Source organism: Sander vitreus, chromosome 15, assembly GCF_031162955.1.
Source record: "Sander vitreus isolate 19-12246 chromosome 15, sanVit1, whole genome shotgun sequence".
NCBI classification, from domain to species: Eukaryota; Metazoa; Chordata; class Actinopteri; order Perciformes; family Percidae; genus Sander; species Sander vitreus.
In genome coordinates this window covers 16,306,444-16,325,038 of record NC_135869.1, presented here as the reverse complement: position 1 = coordinate 16,325,038, position 18,595 = coordinate 16,306,444, and the positions used below count along the sequence as shown (strand labels likewise).

Genomic DNA, 18,595 nt, shown 5'->3' with positions numbered 1-18,595 from the left:
AATGGAGTCTAGGGCATCGAGAAAGTGAAAGAAGAGGAAGAAGACGGCATGGGCGGAACAGGCTTTCATGCTCTAAAAAGAACGGTTTAAAGGAATACATGCAGCAACATTTACTGTGTTCACAGACACACACACACACACACACACACACACACACACACCAAAGACATCAAGTATGATACCTCACTGTCAAATAAAAACACCTAATGGGAAGCACCTTCCACCAACCCTCATTTCCAGCTAGATTTTACTACTTACTTGGGTTCAGAGAAAGGACACCACACAGGGATAAAAGCAGAAAAGGGTCTACATGCCGCTGCTAACACAAATAACCAACATCAAGTCACAAAGACAAGACAGAGAGAAAGAGACAGAGAGAGAGAGAGAGGCAGAATGGAAGAGCAGAGATGACAGAGACAATGCAGCAATGCTTCACAGTTGTAGAAGGATCAGAGCAGATGTGGTGTTGCATTTCATACCCCCTTCTTCTATATCTCACACAGATTTTTTTTCTCCTCTCTCCTGTTTTTCTCTATACTCTCCTCCATCGACCACAGATTGGGTTTGTGAGCTCTGCCAAGACGCGGCAATTAAGCCAGCTGCTAATTTAATGTTACTGGCATTCACAGAGAGAACATACAGAAACAGCGAAAGCAGTTGAAGTGGGAGGGAGATGTCTTTTTTTCCTGTGACTAAAGATAGCTTTTTGATTGCTGCATGTTTCGAAGTATAGAAACCAGCATGAAGGGAGGTGTAGCCTGTGTTGTCTAGCCTTTCATTTCATTATTTGCCACTTTCAATCAGCTCTGTTTCTGTGGGAGATGAGCCTTTCATTTGTGGAGGACGGGCTTTCATCTGCCAGTCCTCTGGGACTGTGCCTGCTGGTGGGACCAACGCAGGGACAGAAGAAGACAACAGTGGAAAAAAACAAGTGTGAGAGCACAAACATGCTGATCACTTGGGCACATGCTGAGAGATATATTGCACGCACAAACACCCACATGCATGGAGGACAAACCGTGTGAGTACACTTCAACATGAAACGCCCATGTTTGTTTCGTGGAGTGGAAAAAATGCACATGCAGAAGTCCTCACCTAGAGATCCTTTGGGACATGGGCGGTCTACTGTTTCTCCTCTCTGAGTGGAGGGCCACTGGACACCACGGACCAGCTTGGCCTCACAGACATGGGGCTCTGAGCCTTGAGGAGGGAGGGGTGACCGGCGGGTGACAGGCACAGTGGCTGTGATTGGTCGAAGATCAGGGTGTTTGTTGATGGAGCCGATTGGGTGTGAGGTGGGGGCCAGAGGCCGGGCGGTAGAGGGGCTGGCACTGGAGGTGAAGGGCCTGGCTGGAAGAGTGGTGGTCACTTGGGTGGTGGTCAGTGGGCCTGAGGTAACCCAACAGTAATACAGAGAGAACAGAAGAGTTAGAGGCTACAAAGGAGACCCAGAGTGAGTGAGAGACATTTAGAGAGTTATAAAAGGATGTAAGGGATTTGTTAAAGAGCAGCAAAAGCCAACAGCAAAAGCAATAAAAGAGATCAAGAGAGTGAAGGACACATGCATGTGAATTTAAGATGTCTCTCAGAAGTTGAGTTCAAAAGTTAGCCTGACGATAATTGGGGTGACAAAGACTTTTTTTGAGCCTCTCAAAGCCTGCTCTCCAGAGAGATGAGAGATGCAGGGGAGGAGATGGAGAGAATGCATCATCACAAGTCAGGGAGAAGTAAATGATTGATCAAATGTATCAGAGAAGTCACCATCACTAACAACCAAACTTAATGTAAAGATAAACGCAACACATCAGAACTACAAAAACCTAACTGATCAAACGCAGAGGCTCACACTGTGAGTTGCGCTACCCGTGTGTCTCTGCCTCTACTCTCTCTGGGCCTAATTCAAGCTTTAGACAGGCCTTTTTGAGGCTCAGATATACAATACATCCAAAGCTCCCTCTCATATTGATGGACTGCCAAAATGCAGTGTGGTGTTCTCATTTCATTCTCCCCCTTATCATTTCAGAATGACGTTTTCATTATCCAGGACACAGAGAAATTGATATGAAGTCATACCTGAGAAGCTGCTATATACTGTAACTATGACTCAGCATGAAAATGCAATGATTTCATATCCCACCACCCAAACAGTCATAAACACATTCTGCACATTCTCTGTTTGAAGTGTTTTCCTGCTCAAGCAAAAAGCATAATTTACCAAACACTGTAAAAGGCTGTTCTTCATAATTTCATGTTCTAATATTGCTCACTGTTTACAAATCATGTAATGGCCTAGCTCCTAATTACATCTCTGACCTGTTCGCTGCTTACAAACTCTCCAGAACTCTTGGATCATCAGACGCTGGTCTTCTAACTGTACCCATGATCAGTTACGGTATAAAACTGTGAAGGTGCATACAGTCATTATGGGACAACTCTCTTAAACACACTGCCTAAAAGTTTCAAGATGTACCCCAACTGTGTTGTCTTGGGGATAAAAAATTTTTCTAGATGGACTTAAATACGGTCTTATTTTATTTTGTTGATTAATTGTTTTGCGTGGAGCCATGGATCTATAAAAAAAAAACCCTGGGCATTATGGAGCCCATAGAGCAGGCGCACTAGAGACCTCCGCCAGTCGAGCCGGTTACTTCAGGCTACTTCCGGCTTCTTCCGGCTACTTCCGGTTTAGCGTTCAGCTAACTTAAATGGGGATTAAATGATTTAATCGTGCTGCTCTTTTAGACTTCCAAATATTATCGAACCGAAGTGATCAAATTCTGATAGTCATTTACCATAATACCAACTTATACATCTCAAGTATAATTGGGGAAAACATTTGCACACTTTTAGTCTTCCACCAATTTACAAATGCAAAACCTTTCACAATTATAGACTAAAATCTAAATTTACTCTTCACACACTGTGTTTCTGTGTGCTTTCAGTGGGATCACTCCTTACCTGTAGTGGGGTCTGGTGGTCCAAACTCCAGCGGATAGCGCAGCACATTATAGTTGTTCCAGACATAAAGCTGGTTGTCTCGAGGGTTGTAGTCCACAGAGGAAATATACTGATAGGGGTTGGGGAAAGCGATGTTAACAGGCTCCTCACGGGCTCGGTTCGTATTATAGGCATACATCACAAGGTCGCCGCCTGCTTCGCTGTCATCGTCCTGGTAGACGGACCGCACGGCATAAAGCACACCACACGCCATGAAGGCGTTGGATGCCATCCTCTTGTCAAAGCTGGTCTCCCAGGTGCCTTCAAAGCGCAGGGTGTAGGGGTTCACCTATGGGCAAGAAGAAAATGTTGAAACTGGCCAAGGCTTATATATATCTTATATATATATATATATATATATATATTATTTATAAACAATCACACTGGGAAGCTTGACGAGATAGTTCAGTTTGGGGGGGGGGATTTTATTTTTATCTTCAGATTCTCAGGTATAGAGTGCATAAAAGTACTAAGTCAAATATCTAACAGTGCTCATATTATGGTCATTTTCAGGTTCATAATTGTATTTAAAGGTTGTACCAGAATAGGTTTACATGGTTTAATTTTCAAAAAACACCATATTTTTTTGTACTGCACATTGCTGCAGCTCCTCTTTTCACCCTGTGTGTTGAGCTCTCTGTTTTAGCTACAGTGAGGCATCTCACTTCTGTTCTATGTCTTTGTTGGGAGTTGAACATGCGCAGTACCCAGGTAAGGACTACCAACCAGTAAGAAGCAGAGTACAAGGGCGTGCCACGCTAGCAACTAGGTGAGCACTTTTACAAAGTGACGCACGTTTGTCATGGAAGTAAAGGCTGGACTACAATAAAGCTGTTTGGAGCAGTTTGTGAACAGTGTTTTCTCTGGAAGATGGTAAGTCCCTTTGGGTTGGACTTTGCGCTTTTTCACTTTGTAAACTTATAACATGCACAAAAAAAGATATATAACACATTAAAGGAAAGGGAAAAAGCCAACAAGCATAATATGAGCATGTTAATGAATAAAAACAAGTTGTATCATTAAACTTGTTTATCATTAAAAAATGTTTTGTTATAAAATTTACCATATTACTCATGTTTACATGAGCCCCCATTATAGTACTTCTGTACAATATAAGCAAAAAATATATAAGCAAAAAAGTATTAAACCCTTAACTATAGCTTTGGAGAAGAGATATTAATTTGCCTTTATGCAAATCCGCTTCTTCTCAATATACTGTACCTTCAAACTTTATGCCGAGGCATAATAGAGACCTCCATGTGTTTGTTGCATTCTGACTAAGTAGGAAAAATAATAAAACTCCCTAGAACCCAAACAATTCCTTGATGATGAAAGTGATCGCTTCCTTATTTATTACTGTGTTGCTCCATTATTTTACACTCTCATAGCTCATGCAGGGTTTGATATTTTAGATGGATGGTTTAACTTATACAGTTAGAAAAACAATTTCCTGGTTAGGTCAAAGATAGTGATAATAAATGGGACACGTCTATCTGAACAACACATTCATTCAGCCTGTGTTTGTGTGGAAACTTGCTGGCTGATTGCAGTTTTGTTTGTTAAGAAACAAAGAACCAACTGGTATAGCATGAAATAAATTGTTGAATGTTCCAAAGTTTACACTGATAGATCATGTTTTGAGTTTGTCAAGAAGGGCAAAGTAATGTGATGTGTTTAAAACAGTATGCACAGTTTATGGTTCTAAACGATTGATATACAAATGAGTAGACAACAATGCCACATTTTTTATGATTGTAAATCATTAAATCATACAATGTTTGAAGCCAGGAAGAAACTGATTGTGATGCACCAACAAAACAAATCAAATATTTACCTTAAGATTAGTTTTTGGAAATGATGGGATTTGAAATTAGAGTTAACCTTTTACAGATGATTTTTACAGGCCAACGACATCTCATTTGTCAGTGCACCTGTGTAATCTCAATAGTAAGTAATTCATGTGTAACATATGACCTTTCGCCTGACTAGTCAGATGAAATTTTGATATAATCTACTCCTGCATTTATAATCTACATCTCATCCCCCTCTGTACAGCGATGTTCACCTACCTGGCTGACCACCAGTCGTCCATTGTTGGACTCAGTGGCGTAGATTACCCAGAGGCCGTTCTCATCCACAGCCAAGTCAATGTCCGATTTCCCTCCCCAGCGGTAGGGCGAGGTGTCATGGTAGTTGGCGTTTGTGATGATGGCTTCGCCACTCTTGATGCGTGTCCGCAAGTCATACTTAACAATGTTTCGTGTGCGTTCTTTGTTGTAAAATACTGCACCATCGTACACCACAAACCCTGTGCCGTCAACTCTGTTGGGCAACCTGTTGAGAAAGAATCACATGAGTGGTGCAGAAATTCAGGAGAACAAGTCAATTAATCTACTCTGCATGACACAATCCTACAAGATGGCCTCACTGTGAGAAAGCTGACACCACAGTTGGACCATTCTGCTATCACCATCCATATCCACATCAAAAGCCAATAAATCAATACAGCAGCAGATGCTATTTGATCATCCAGGACAGTGGGAGGCGCCCTCACTTGTAGGTGGTTGTGGCTCGGTTCTGTTTGAAGTCTTCCCAGGAGGCATACTCATACAGCATGTCAGTGCGATAGGGGGTCCAGGGCATGACGTAGAGACGGTCCCCAGACTGCAGCGGGTCCTTACACCACGCCCCTGCCTGGTGCTCAGCCTCCTGCAGTAAGCTAGCCGGCTGAACCCGCAGCAGAGTCCCCGGACACACAAAGACTGGAGCAGGGGAGGTGTGTTGGAGCAAAAAAGGAAAAAAGGAAGAGACAGAATGAAAACAAAGCATTGTAAAAATGGAAGATAAAATGAAGATGGCAAGGGAGGGAGAGAGGAAACGGGGAAAGGCCAAAGACCATGGAATATAGAACAGGAGAGAGACATGGAGGGGACAGAAGAAAGTAGATAAAAGTAAGTTGAGAATTGAAAAGGAGACAAAGAGTAGGAAGAGAATGGGAGAGAGGGGCGAGTGGGGTGGTGAGGTGAGGTACAATATGAAATTTAAAATGAAGGAACATATAAAAGCTCATTTGTAGAACATCAGCATTGTGGTCGGAAGGCGGCTGGATATGATAAATGGGAGATTTCTGGCTGCTGCCATGGCTTAGATGTAGTCTCTAATCTAATTTATCTTGGCCTACTTTTTATTTGATTGTGCATTTTCTATTTCAAAGGCCTCTGCTTCTCTGCTCTGCTACTGGGTGGTAAAACAGTAATTGTGCAGCTTGTTTTATTAGTACTCAAATTTGGCTCTCAGTCAAGAGTAATGCCTCAAAGAAAAAGCATCCTGGGGTAAAGATGTGAGGTTGGCCAGGCCTCCCCTTTCTCTGTAAGTGAAACTCAGCTTCACACATCCACACGCATACCGAACACACAAATATGTACATATACAAATTACAGTCCCTATTCCAAACAGATATAGATGCACACACAAAAACTCATGGGAACCCTTACACACAATCTATACACCAAACAAACACACACACACACACACACACACACACACACACACACACACACACACACACACACAGAAGATGTCTACTTTATGCAGGTGGAGGTCATCCACTGGGGACTGGTGTAAATTGGCTGGCTGACGCAGTGTGTCCCTGCCTGACAGAGAGAGTACCCTGGGACCACTGGGCATGTCAGGTGATCTATGAGGAAAGCTGCTGGCATCCTCGCCACTCTGACATCATGGGGGTACCAGGGACAGAGAGAGAGAGAGAGAGAGAGAGAGAGAGAGAGAGAGAGAGAGAGAGAGAGAGTTGGAGGTACTACAGAATAAAACAGCTGAGGAGTCCCCACGTCTCCTCTGCCAGCTTATTTGTGTGGCTCTCTGGCTTGGGGTTGCGACACAACCAGACACCTGCTGGTCACCTCATGATTGAACGCATCTCTGAAATAATTGGTCACTGCAGGGGCATTTGGACACAGATGACATACAGCACACATGGATGCACACACGCACGCATGCGTGCACGCACACACACACACACACACACACACACACACACACACAAAATCCCAATACACACCAGGATAACACACAACATGCATGCACACACTGCCACACAGTGACTGTTAGAGTGATGGATCAGTGTAGGCTCAAACTGTCTTGAATATTGCATGGAGTCTGGAGCAGGAAGAGAATCATAATAGAGAAATGGAGAAGCTTCAGGCTTTTGGAAATTCAGCTTTCTCTTTTTGCTGTCTGTCATGCTGCTGCTGTTGTTGTTAGTGGCTGGTGATCTGTGGTGCTGGGCCACTTAGGAATTAGCCTGTTTTGTCTGAGGGGGTCCAACAGGGATTGAGACCGGCAGCCAAACAGGAATCTAATCAAGCTCAGGCATAAACAAACACTCTGAATACAAACTCTTCACAGGGAGGAGGCTTGTCATGCTCCATTGTCAAACCAAAATGCTCCCTCGAAAGCAAGGATGCCTGAGGTGTTTGCTTTGCAAATATGAACGTGGGTGACTGAAATATGCAAAATAATGTTCAGAGCAATGGTTAAATCAGGCACTTTCAGACAGTTGAACAATAAATTTTTTGATTAACATCTATCCACAATAAAATGGCATTTTTATCAATCTGGACACAGCATGAGTTCACTGCAAATAAACGGAAGCTGTGCACCAAAGCATTTCAAATAAAGGCCGTAAAGGGTGGTGTATTATCGGAGCAGAAAGCTATAAAGTAAAAGAAAACTACCACTAAAAGTAGGACACTGCCTCAAAAGTACAATGCTACTGTAAATAGAGAAATAAACAGCATGCAGAAAGCAAAGCAGCGGCTCTGCATGTAGGTGACCCATAAACAAAGACAGGAACACTCTGCCTCAAGGTAGAATAAAGGACAAAGAAACACAAGCATGCAAGCCTATTCTCTACAGTTCCAAAAAGGATGGCCAACCAAAGCAAAGTAAATAAGTATTAATATGAATGCTAGCACCCATATTATTTGTTGCCACAATACAGTGAAACTGATATGTATTGCAGTACAGTAAAGGGCAGAAAAGCTTCCATATTATTCCTTATGTCAGAGCTTTAGAGGAAGAGGGGTAATGTGCTGAGTCATGACTACCTATAATACTATACAGGTAAGAGACAAGAATGCCCTACAATCTATCATGGTGCCAAACTAGTTGTTGGTTACAATCATTGCAATACAATGTACACTCACTACATTGTACCCACCACAGTGTCCCCCCCAAAAAACCCTATATGATTCTGTTCATTATTGCACCTAACCTTCCAGCCCTGTCTTAAATCGGTAGCAGTGTGTACTCTATTCAGCTCATCATCACAATAACACTGCAGCGCAGCATGGACTAACAGTCTGTCATCCTCTGCCTTCCTCCTCCATATTTCTCTCTCTTCCCTCCTCTCCCGTACGAACCCTGCCGGCTGCCGATCAGCAAGCCTTGGTTTATTCTAATGAACCAGCCGTTGGGTGGGCCCAGTGTCAAAGGGGCTCATCAGCGGCCTCCAGGCTGTACACACAGGCCATGTGGACACACACACACACACACACACACACACACACACACACACACACACACACACACACACAGGCCAAATAGAAACAGTGGCCACGCTTCATACCCTGCAAACCTTGCCTAGGGGGCTTCATTAACTCTGACCTGCGCTCCCCAGCCTTCCTGTTTACCAGCTCTTTCTGTCTCTCCCTCACTCTGCCTCCCTCTCTCTCCTGCTAACTGTGAAGGGCGTAGCAGTGGGAAGCTGGAGCAGCCAAACCCTAACAGTAGAGCCTATGGTACAAAAGGCTATTATGACTATAGTATGAATGAGGTATTGGGCAATAGGCATTAGGCATTAGGCATTAGGCATTAGGCGTAAATCTTGAGATTAGGCATTATCATATTCTGGCTAAAGCAGGTTAGCTGGAGTAAGAGCCATCTGGGATTATGTGAGATAGTTAGATTAAGAGATTAATTCCTGTTTTGGGGCGGATGGAAATCTTGCAGTCATGATTATCCCAGTAAAGTCTCCAGGCAGCTCAGACACAACACTTTACCCTACAAACTAGCCAGATAGCTAAATAAACTTACCTTATCAGGAATTAAAACTCAAGCTGTAGCTATCATACTAGCATAGATACATACTATCTAGCATGACAATTATTGCCACACATAAAGGGAAATACTACTGTAAGAATTGACTATTTATCTCTCTAATCCTTTTCCCTGGCACAGGTCAGCTGTTACTTGTCAATATGAGGCTGCAGTATAAAATGATTAAAGTGCCTGTACTTTCCTGAAACTGACAGTAATATCTCCCATTAGTGTCTTGCAGCAATTTGTGATCGACTGGTAACACAAATAAAAGTAAGCGCTGACAGCTTTAGGCTAAATTTAGACTTTTCATTTTGGTTGTCTTCTGCAATCCATGGTGTTTTTATGTTTGATGTGACAGCATCATGGTGATGGTTAATGTATGACTCTGAAGATCTAAACACCCCCTGCCAACGGTTGGCAGCTGTTTCAAAAGTGGCGTCCTCATTAATTGTTTGTGTTTTTGGTTGTTGTTGTTTTTTGCTACAGGGATCTGAGGGCTCTGCTGGCCCAAGCCTTTGCCCAGTCCACAGTCATGGCCTGTTAATAGAACTGACTGCTGAGAGCATGCTGTTCTAATTGAATCCCACACCTGTTACTGGCAGGTGCAGCACGCAGGCAGCAGGGGGCAGAATTGAGCGTGGCATGTTACCCCGCGTCCATGCTGGACAATTAATGGGCTTTAAGGGTTAGTGTGTGCATGGGTGTACAGTGGGTCTCCTGATGGTATGTTGATGTGCATTCATGAGCCCATTAGTGTGTGTGTGTGTGTGTGTGTGTGTGTGTGTGTGTGTGTGTGTGTGTGTGTGTGTGTCTGTGTGTGTAGGCATGCATGTGTGCAGTTCAGACTCAGAAAGACAGAGAGGGAGAGAGAGAGAAGAAAGCGTGAAGAAGGATGTGAGCATGTTCTGTGTGCAAGAAGAGAGAGAGCAGTGGAGTAAGAGAGAGTAAATAGGTTATTTCCTGTGAAATGAGAATTAGGAGTGAGTTAATCTGCTGAGGAGTGACATATAGTGACAGAGAGAAGAGAGAAATAAGGAAGGAGATGGGAGGGGCTCCCATTGTGTTTCTGCTTCCTTATAGACTACAAGGGGGTCAAGTCCTGGGAGTAAAAACACAATACAAACACCCATGCACGGACATATACACACACAGACATACATCCTTATACAAACACACTCTCAGACAATGCCCACACGTATACACTGTCCAGACAGTGAATGAGGCAGGTGTCAAACTGGCACCTTTATCAACCCAAACATTCACCCCAGAGAATACCCTTCACTGAGACCAAACGCTGGCAACTGCTAGAGATAGTGTCCATTGAAAGAAAAGTATTATCTGCCTTGGAGTGAAGCTGACACTGAGTGACAGGATGGCTACAGGCTGCAGATGCAGTAGACGACAGTGGGGCATGCAATACTGTATACTGACTGAGGTTTGAGCAGTGGGGTAACAGTAGCCTAGCCTAGCCTAGCCTAGCCTGCCACCGCCCTGCATGTTCAAACTCTGAATCGGGTCTCCCAGAGGTGCTGTCTCTCCATAAAGGACCTGAAACCAGAAGCTGTAATTTATATTTATGACCACCTGCCTCACTCACTCACCTCTCTTTTGTTTGGCTCTAACAATGCAATGACTTCTGCATGTACAGTCAATCCACCCAATAGGGTGTCTGCACTTCCTTGGTCACATGACTGTGCTTGTGTGTGGTGGGTAATTCCTAATGAGGCGATGCTGCCTGCCTTATCGTCACTATAGCGACTGCTCTCCCTCTCTTTCTCCATTACCAGTGATTCTTTGTGTTTTCCTGTCACACGATGCAGTGGTTTCTCACTCAATCCCTCTGTTCAGCTGTTTGTGTGAGTGATAGCTCTGTCCTTGTATGCTGCCCCCCCCACACACACACATACTCAGAAACACCAGGATTGTTCACAGTGGTCTCACAGTGCTTCCTTCTCTTGCCTCTTTCCTTCAGAAGCTAACAGACTGGAGGTGAGAAAAGTATGGCGGACACTAGTTAGGTCCTGTCAGCAGTGATGAAGAAAATACAGTAATGATATGGTAGTGTACTCTGCTAGACTGTCAGCAAAAAGGGTGAGAAAGGTACAGAGGGCGTGGTGAGAAGGAGAGACGGCTGACGCCGACATAGTCTTAAAATAGCCTAACAGTAGGTAGGTTGACAGAGTGTTGGACATTCATTGAACAGGATCTCCCGCATGTGACATCATCACTGCGCGTGCACGTCATCCCAATCCAAATCTGTCAATCAGCTGATCAATCAGTGAGGATTAATTTGACAGACATGGACAAGACACGAGTCTGGAATGTTAATTCAGCCATAAACAGAGAAAGGAAGTGTGTTTAGCAGCAGTGGAGGGATGGATGGATTAAGGTGGGGTCAGTGCAGACAGAGGAAAGGGGTATTCTTCTTTAGTGTTAGTGGGAGGAAGAGTAGTAAATAAAAATAACCAGTTGGGGGAGGCGGAAACAGGAAGAGGAGGATTTTGTAGCTTGCAATTCCACCGCAAGCAGGGAGAGTGAGCTAAAATGGCTGCTTGCGGTGGTAGAAACATGTAAGACAATGATCCATGTTAATGAAAAGCCATGGACACGACGACAGACAAAGGGGTCCATAAACCAGTTAATGCCAACCTCTATAGGAGTTAATTCCTCCAACATATGGATCCAGCCATGGGGCCAGACAGGGAAATGGCTTAAGATGAGACAGATGTGAGTAGGGGTGGGGGGGTTCAGAGAGAGTTGAGGAGGGTGAGGACCCGAGAGAGGGAGTTAGGGCTCATTGGGACTCTGGCACTGATGGCCACTACTCTCATCTTGACCTTGGGTATGGGTCAGGTCTATCTCTCCTCTTTAAGAAGCTAGTGATTGAGGTGCCTAGCCATGCTGATTGGGGCTCTTTAGGAGTGCTTGAAGCGAGGCCATGCTGCTGCAGAGAGGCCATTACAAGAAGCTGGAGCACTCCCTACAGGGGATACACCTCCCTCCCCTATCCCCTCCCCTCTCCTCCCCCTCCAGAGCCTCATTGAACACATAAGGAACCAGGAGGGATCGACTGATGTGGACGGGTGATGTCGAAGGGGGGCACAAGTTCACAGTGCATGTGTAATAAAGAGAGCAGTGAGATGGCAGTGACAAACTGTAGAAAGAAAGGGGAAGAGGGAGAAGAGAGGTCGAAGAGGAGTGTAAGAGCCACTCAAAAGAGCCTGCAGCTGCTTGTGATGGCCAGATGTGATCTGAGAGATAAACCAATCTGCGTAAGGCGAGAGAAAGAGAAGAAGAGAAAGGGAGGATGAGAAACACAACAGAAAAAAAGAAGAAGTAAGGGGACAATGAGAGAAAAAGAGTTAAATGGAAGTGTGATTAATTGAAAAAGGAAGAGAGACAAAATGAGAGAAGGACACTGAAGCACCTGGAAATGGGATACTGTAAAAATAATACTGAGAGCAACTTTGGCCAGTTACTGTGTTATCCTGAGAACCAAAGAAAAGAGGGGTAGAGATACAGTATGGAGATAAGGATCAGCTGAGTAATGTAAAGAGAGGATTTTTTTCTTAAATCTGAAGGGACAAATAAATCTCAAAAGCGAAATAAGCAGAAAGATACTTGAGAAATGTAATGAGAAATGTGAATTGTTAGGTGTATGAGAGGCAACAGTGTGAGATAGTTTTGGAAAGGGATTGAAAAAAGAGAGAGATTTGCCATCCATGAGATGATATGAATGTATGTTGTCTGTAAATACAGGCTGAGATGTGCTACGTCGTACAGAAAAGGAATGAAGTTAATATCTCGTTTATCTCTCATAGATACTGGACTAGCCTCCCATGATGCATTTTTGCGTGTCTGTGTAAGTGAGTGTGTGTGTGCGTGCGTGCAGGTCAGGCTGGTGTCATCAGAACCAAGGAGGAAATCTAAAAGGATTTTAGAGTTTTGGTTATAGTTCAAAGAGAGATAGAAAGAAAAGGGCAGAGGAGGCGAGTAGAGATTGAGAAAGAAAAGGGGGGGGATATCAACATCAAACATGACCACTACACAAGGTGCTGGGTTAGGAGGGGATATGGGGGGAGGTAGGAAGACAAGGGAGGAGGGGAAGGGAGGAAGGGGCGAGCTGTGGTTGTTATGTTCATTGTGGTCTTTACCTTTTTGATCCACTTCTATTCAAGCATCGGAAAAAGGAGAAAGAAGGAGATAGAAAGAGAAAAGAGAAAGACAGTAAGGAAGAGAGAGAGAGAGAGAGAGAGAGAGAGAGAGAGAGAGAGAGAGAGAAAGTGGAGAGAACGAAAGAAAAACAGGTGCAGGAAAAAAGAGAAAATTGAGATTAAATAAAATGCTGTCCTTTCTCTCTCTCTCTTTTTTTAAAGCAAGTTATCTGTCTGTGTTATGGTTGGCTACTCAGAGAAAGGATGGCTCAAATGGAAAATGAGGAGGGGAAAATGGCCTGACCTGGGTTTAAATCCATTTCCATTTCATTTCAGCTTTATCAATAAACCCCCCAACAACACAATCCTCCCCCAACCACACACTCTCGACCCCACCTCCACCCCGCTTATTGCCACATCCCTCCCACTTTCCCTTACGCCCCAAAGTACAGCTCCAGGAACCTGTTGGGGAGAGAAATGGGGAAAAGGGAGAGCATCTTTGCGCTGTAGTCTTCTTTAGCTGTGGAAGTAAACAAAGAATGGGAAAGGTTGAAAAAGAGATGGTAGATGGAAAGGTGACGATGAGGATGTCTCTATCTGTGGCTAGTTGTCTTCGGAGGGATCGCTGAATCCCTCTTTTCTCCGCTCTCTCTCAAAGTACAGTTTGTGTTGACATTAGAGTGGTCCCTTGATCTAAAGGAAGCGGTGCTTTTGGCTTTGCGCAATTTACAGAGTCAGGATGCTCGCTATAGAAGCCAGCGATAACACTCAACCCATCGACCGGCCAATCAATGGGGAGCTGCCGGCGTGCCTGGCCGAGGCTGGCTCATCAAAGAAAAAAAGAACAAACAACAGGGAAAAGGGAGTGTTTGACAGAGTGGAACGCCTCAGAAAAACAGAGAGAAACCAAGAGACAAGATCGGGGGGGGATGGGAGAAAAAAACAGGGTAGGGACAACAGAGAGATGAGAGAAATGTCTAGCGGGCTCATCACACACAAATGGTGTGCTGAGTCACACCATGGCCACAGCTGACTCGAGCAGGTAAGGCGTGGCTCCCTCCATATCCATGACGCTGTCTAGCACCTGCTTGTATTGCCTCGTCTGGGGAGGTCCGTGAGCAGCTGGACACTCGAGGAGAAGCCAGCAAGGATCTCTCTCTGCCTTTCACATCACAGTGCTGGCACATGCCTTCCGTCTGTGTTTGCTGGGGGCCCAAGTGTTGTGCGAGTGGATCATCATGTCTCTCGTGAAAAGACGTGTCAAAAGGCACGGCACATGGCTGGTGGATCTCCGCTGCGGCCGTGATTGTCATGTATGTGTTGTGGTAAGTCTGATGTCTCCGGGGAGCCCTGTGAAATTTTCATGACATCTTGCAGGGTTGCCCATAAAGGAAGAAAAAAGGTGAGAGAGAGAGAGAGAGAGAGAGAGAGAGAGAGAGAGAGAGAGAGAGAGAGATGTAAAGAGACAGATAGCAGTCAAAATAAAAAGTTAAGAAGGGAGCGTTAGCAGCAGTAGCCTGATCTGTGTGGGGGATGGCCTTGCATCTTGGCAGCAATCCAGCAGAGGCAGCATCAGTATCAGCAGCAACACTGATCATTTATCTTCTTATGCCAAGATCAAACTGGACAAACAACCTCCATGAAGACCTGGTAGCCATTTTCAGCCTAGAGGGGTAAACATGGCAAAGCTATGAATGCGACTTCTGTGAAGCTGGGGCAGGGGGCAAGAAAGCATTACATCCCGGCCACCAACTGTGAGTGCAATCATTAGCTCCAAGGTTAGGGTAGGAAGAGACCGACCAGAGAGCATCCACAGCTTTCATCCTCACTGAAACAACTGCAGGGGGGAACATATGGAGTTTTTTCAAAGAGGCATCTACTGACAGCAGAGCTTGTCCACTTGTCCTCAAAATATGGTATTCTAAAGGTTATAAAAGTACCACTGACTATGTTTTCTTGAACAGGGGGAAAATGACATGTTTGATGCACAGCAGTGACATGTACTGTAGAGAAAGAGAGATATAGAAACAAAGAAAGAAAACTTATTCAGTGCTGCAGAAAGGGAGAAGAAGAATAGGGTCGGTGGAAGACTGTTGACTTCATTTCTTCTGCTCTTAGTTGTCCTGAAAAATAGACATGAAGCACAGCCACACAAGATCATCACACGTACCTAAGGAAACACAGACACACATACACACAGAGAAAAGAGACAGAAACTCATCAAACTGTCGTCACAGTGAGCAGGAGGTTAGTTTAAGGCCACCTTGGTTGTTTGTCTGATTCATTCAGCATTTCTCTTTCATGGCCCTTTTGAGAAATAAGCCACTGCCCTCTCTCCCCTTAATCACTCTGCTCAGCGCTCTCTACCACCCTATCAATTACTCCCACACTAATGAGTACAGCTAGAAACACACACACACACACACACACACACACACACACACACACACACACACACACACACACACACACACACACTGTTGTACTGCAGGACAACTTAGCCTCCTCTGTCTCTTTCACTGTGCTGAGAGATAGTGTGTCCTCTCCAGCTTATTCCGTCCTCTTCCTTCCCTTTTCTCTACATTTTTCACGGTAAAGAGTCATTCCTTTCCATGACCTAAGAAAAGCCTCCTGCTTTTCTTTCACCAAACATTTATGAGTCTCACGTCTAATGGTGCCCCTATACATATTAATAGAATAACATTTTCAGCTATACAAAAAGTGTTTCCTTTTCCTCCCGTCAAAAAAGAATTCCATTATTCCTGACATGACTGACAAAATCTTCCCAACAAGTCTACTATCATTTCCAGTGGCTTTGTGTCCAAAAAGCAATGTCTCATAATGAGTAGGCAGCGCTGAATACATTTGTGGGGAATAATCAATTTCATTAAGTGAAACAGTGGCAGAGCCACAATATATAAATGTAAAGGTGGAGAATATGGAGTTACCTAAGAAGCTCTGCAGAATCTCTACTGTACAGCCTGAGCAGGCACTTTTAAAGGCAGTTCTTCAGCTACCTGCACTGTGCATATCAACAAGATAAATCACAGCTGATGAAGTAGCAGAAGCAGCACAACACTAAGTCTAATGGCTCTGGCATGGCTAGCATGGATGGCCCGAATCAGGAGCATTACGAGTCAATAATGATGTAGTACTGTGTTCTGGAGGAGGAGGGGGGACAGGTAGAGTTTTCTTGCAGGGTAGATTTACTTTGACTCAGTGTACATCTGTGCTGCAGTGTAGGGTTTCCACTGCAGTAAATACACGTTGCAGCTGTATGCATGGATCTGTGATGTTTTAATGGAATCCAGCAGTCTACAGCAGGCTGTCACAGTGCAAAATGAGAATTCTGTTGAGCCGTTTTGTCTTGGTCTGTTCTGGCTGGCAAAAACAATGCTGTATGGCGGGGAGGCCTAACAGGGTTTTGGCTCGATGAGATATGATTTGACTTGTTGCCGCATGTTGTATTTTGCCATGGCGATCCTACGAGCAGCAACAATCACAGACGTTCTGGACACATGTTTGAGCTCAGCAGACAGAGGTGTGTGTGTGTGTGTGTGTGTGTGTGTGTGTGTGTGTGTGTGTGTGTGTGTGTGTGCGTGCGTGCGTGCGTGCGTGCGTGCGTGCATGTGTGTGTCAGCTCGGCTCCGGCTGTCACTTTGCCGTTTCAGGTGACTGGTAACATGGCGCCTGTGTGACACGCACATAGAGGACCCTGTCAAACACTAACATCACACACAGCCATCGTGGCAGCACACCATCTGAGCTGCTATGACACACAACCTTAACATATCATCTCTCTATTGTTCACCTTTTTGTTGAGACAACCGATGAAAAACATGCGTCAGCCTTGGGTGATGCCAGAGTGCCCAGCATTCCCAGCCAGACGTGAACGATGGGGCATTACCAGAGCGATTAGCAGCAGCAAATTCAATTAATCTTGACAAATCTCTGCTGAGGCAGAACTGAAGAGAGCAACGCGCCCCCTCTCCTGGTAATTAAAAGTGGCCGAGTTGAGTGGCGTGTGGTGCGACGGTGACTAGGTTTTGGGATGAACAGTTTCAGCTCTGAGTCTGAATGTGTCAGGTCATATTTACTTTGTCAGATGAGAACAAACACGTAGTGCAGCCCGCAGTATAAGTTGTGTGCATACGCATGTGTGCATACTTGTTTCTATTTCTTGTGGGTGTGTAAGTGGTCCTGTTTCTCCAGTGGAGGAGAGTGGCAGTGGACAGGGATAATTGGCTCTTCTTTGTCACCTCAAACAGGCAGGACTCTTCATCATAGAGGGATCAGCCTCCAATTTTCTAAGCTGCGCCATACTTCAGATGCAATCAACTAAAGTTTTTTTTTCAAACAGGGGTTGGAAAAATGCAAGTCAGCAGCTATTTAATCATCCCTTTGATTGCCTCGTGAAAAGAGAGCAAGCTCGCTTGTGCAATCAGAAAGGGAAAAAAACAAGGTTAGAATGTGTGAGGAGAAGAAGGCAGGTACAACTAAGCAATGCTACCTTGACCCTCTATGGACAGTACAATACAGGACACCAAGCTACAATATAGAACTTCCAGAGGACTAACAAACAAAATCACGCGCCTGGAAAGGGTCAGTCTGACCACAGCTAACATTGACTGAAAGACCAGAGAACAGAGGGCAGAGGAGACTTGAGGAGAACACTTCTTGCCACTCGGAAGTGAAGAAGAGAGTCACACCAGAGAATAATTCCCAAAGGCAAGAAACTCAGCTAACTTCTTATCTGTGACTGTGTGTGCAACATGACTCAACAAAGTCTTTCAAAAGGTACACCGAGGGCACAAAAGCACAGAGCAGAGAAAGGGCAAAGACTGAAAGAGGTGCTTGGAAGTCCCTGAGTTTCTCCGAGCCTCTCCATCAGAGCTGGATGGTTGGATATTTGAATATTTGTCTCACCTGTAAAAGAAAAAAAACGACAGAGACAGCGAAAGAGACTGAACAGAATGATAAGATACTTTGGCAGACTGATTGACAGAGAGTAAAAATAGAAGAAGAATGAGGGCAATGGATGAAGATTAAAGACCTTTGAGTGTAAATGGAAGGTGAAAGAGAGAAAAGCAGAATATAGGAAGAGAGGAGTGAAGAGACATTAGGGTTGAGTATTGTTTGGGTTTTTTCCAATACTGGTGCTAAAGCGATACTTTTAAAACGGTGCCGGTGCCTAAACCGATACTTTTTAAGAAAGTGAAAAAAAAGAAAAAAAGAAGAAGGGTACTAAAAAGTCGGCGACATTAAAGAACGGCTTGTTTATTGCTGAGGCCATATGGTCAAAATTAAATGATTTAATAATAATT

The 18,595-nt window shown here is 44.5% G+C and overlaps 1 protein-coding gene across 1 annotated transcript in view; it reads right to left on the bottom strand.

Annotated features, from left to right (window-relative positions):
• The window catches only part of adgrl1a (adhesion G protein-coupled receptor L1a), a 51,439-nt gene that overhangs the window by 15,823 nt on the left and 17,021 nt on the right, over positions 1–18,595 (bottom strand). The window contains exons 4-8 of the mRNA XM_078269189.1: positions 13,272–13,286; positions 5,552–5,759; positions 5,067–5,331; positions 2,959–3,286; positions 1,096–1,389 (exon numbers count right to left, since the gene is read on the bottom strand). Coding sequence (XP_078125315.1) covers positions 1,096–1,389; positions 2,959–3,286; positions 5,067–5,331; positions 5,552–5,759; positions 13,272–13,286 — 1,110 coding nt within the window. The remainder of the gene's footprint in view (positions 1–1,095; positions 1,390–2,958; positions 3,287–5,066; positions 5,332–5,551; positions 5,760–13,271; positions 13,287–18,595) is intronic.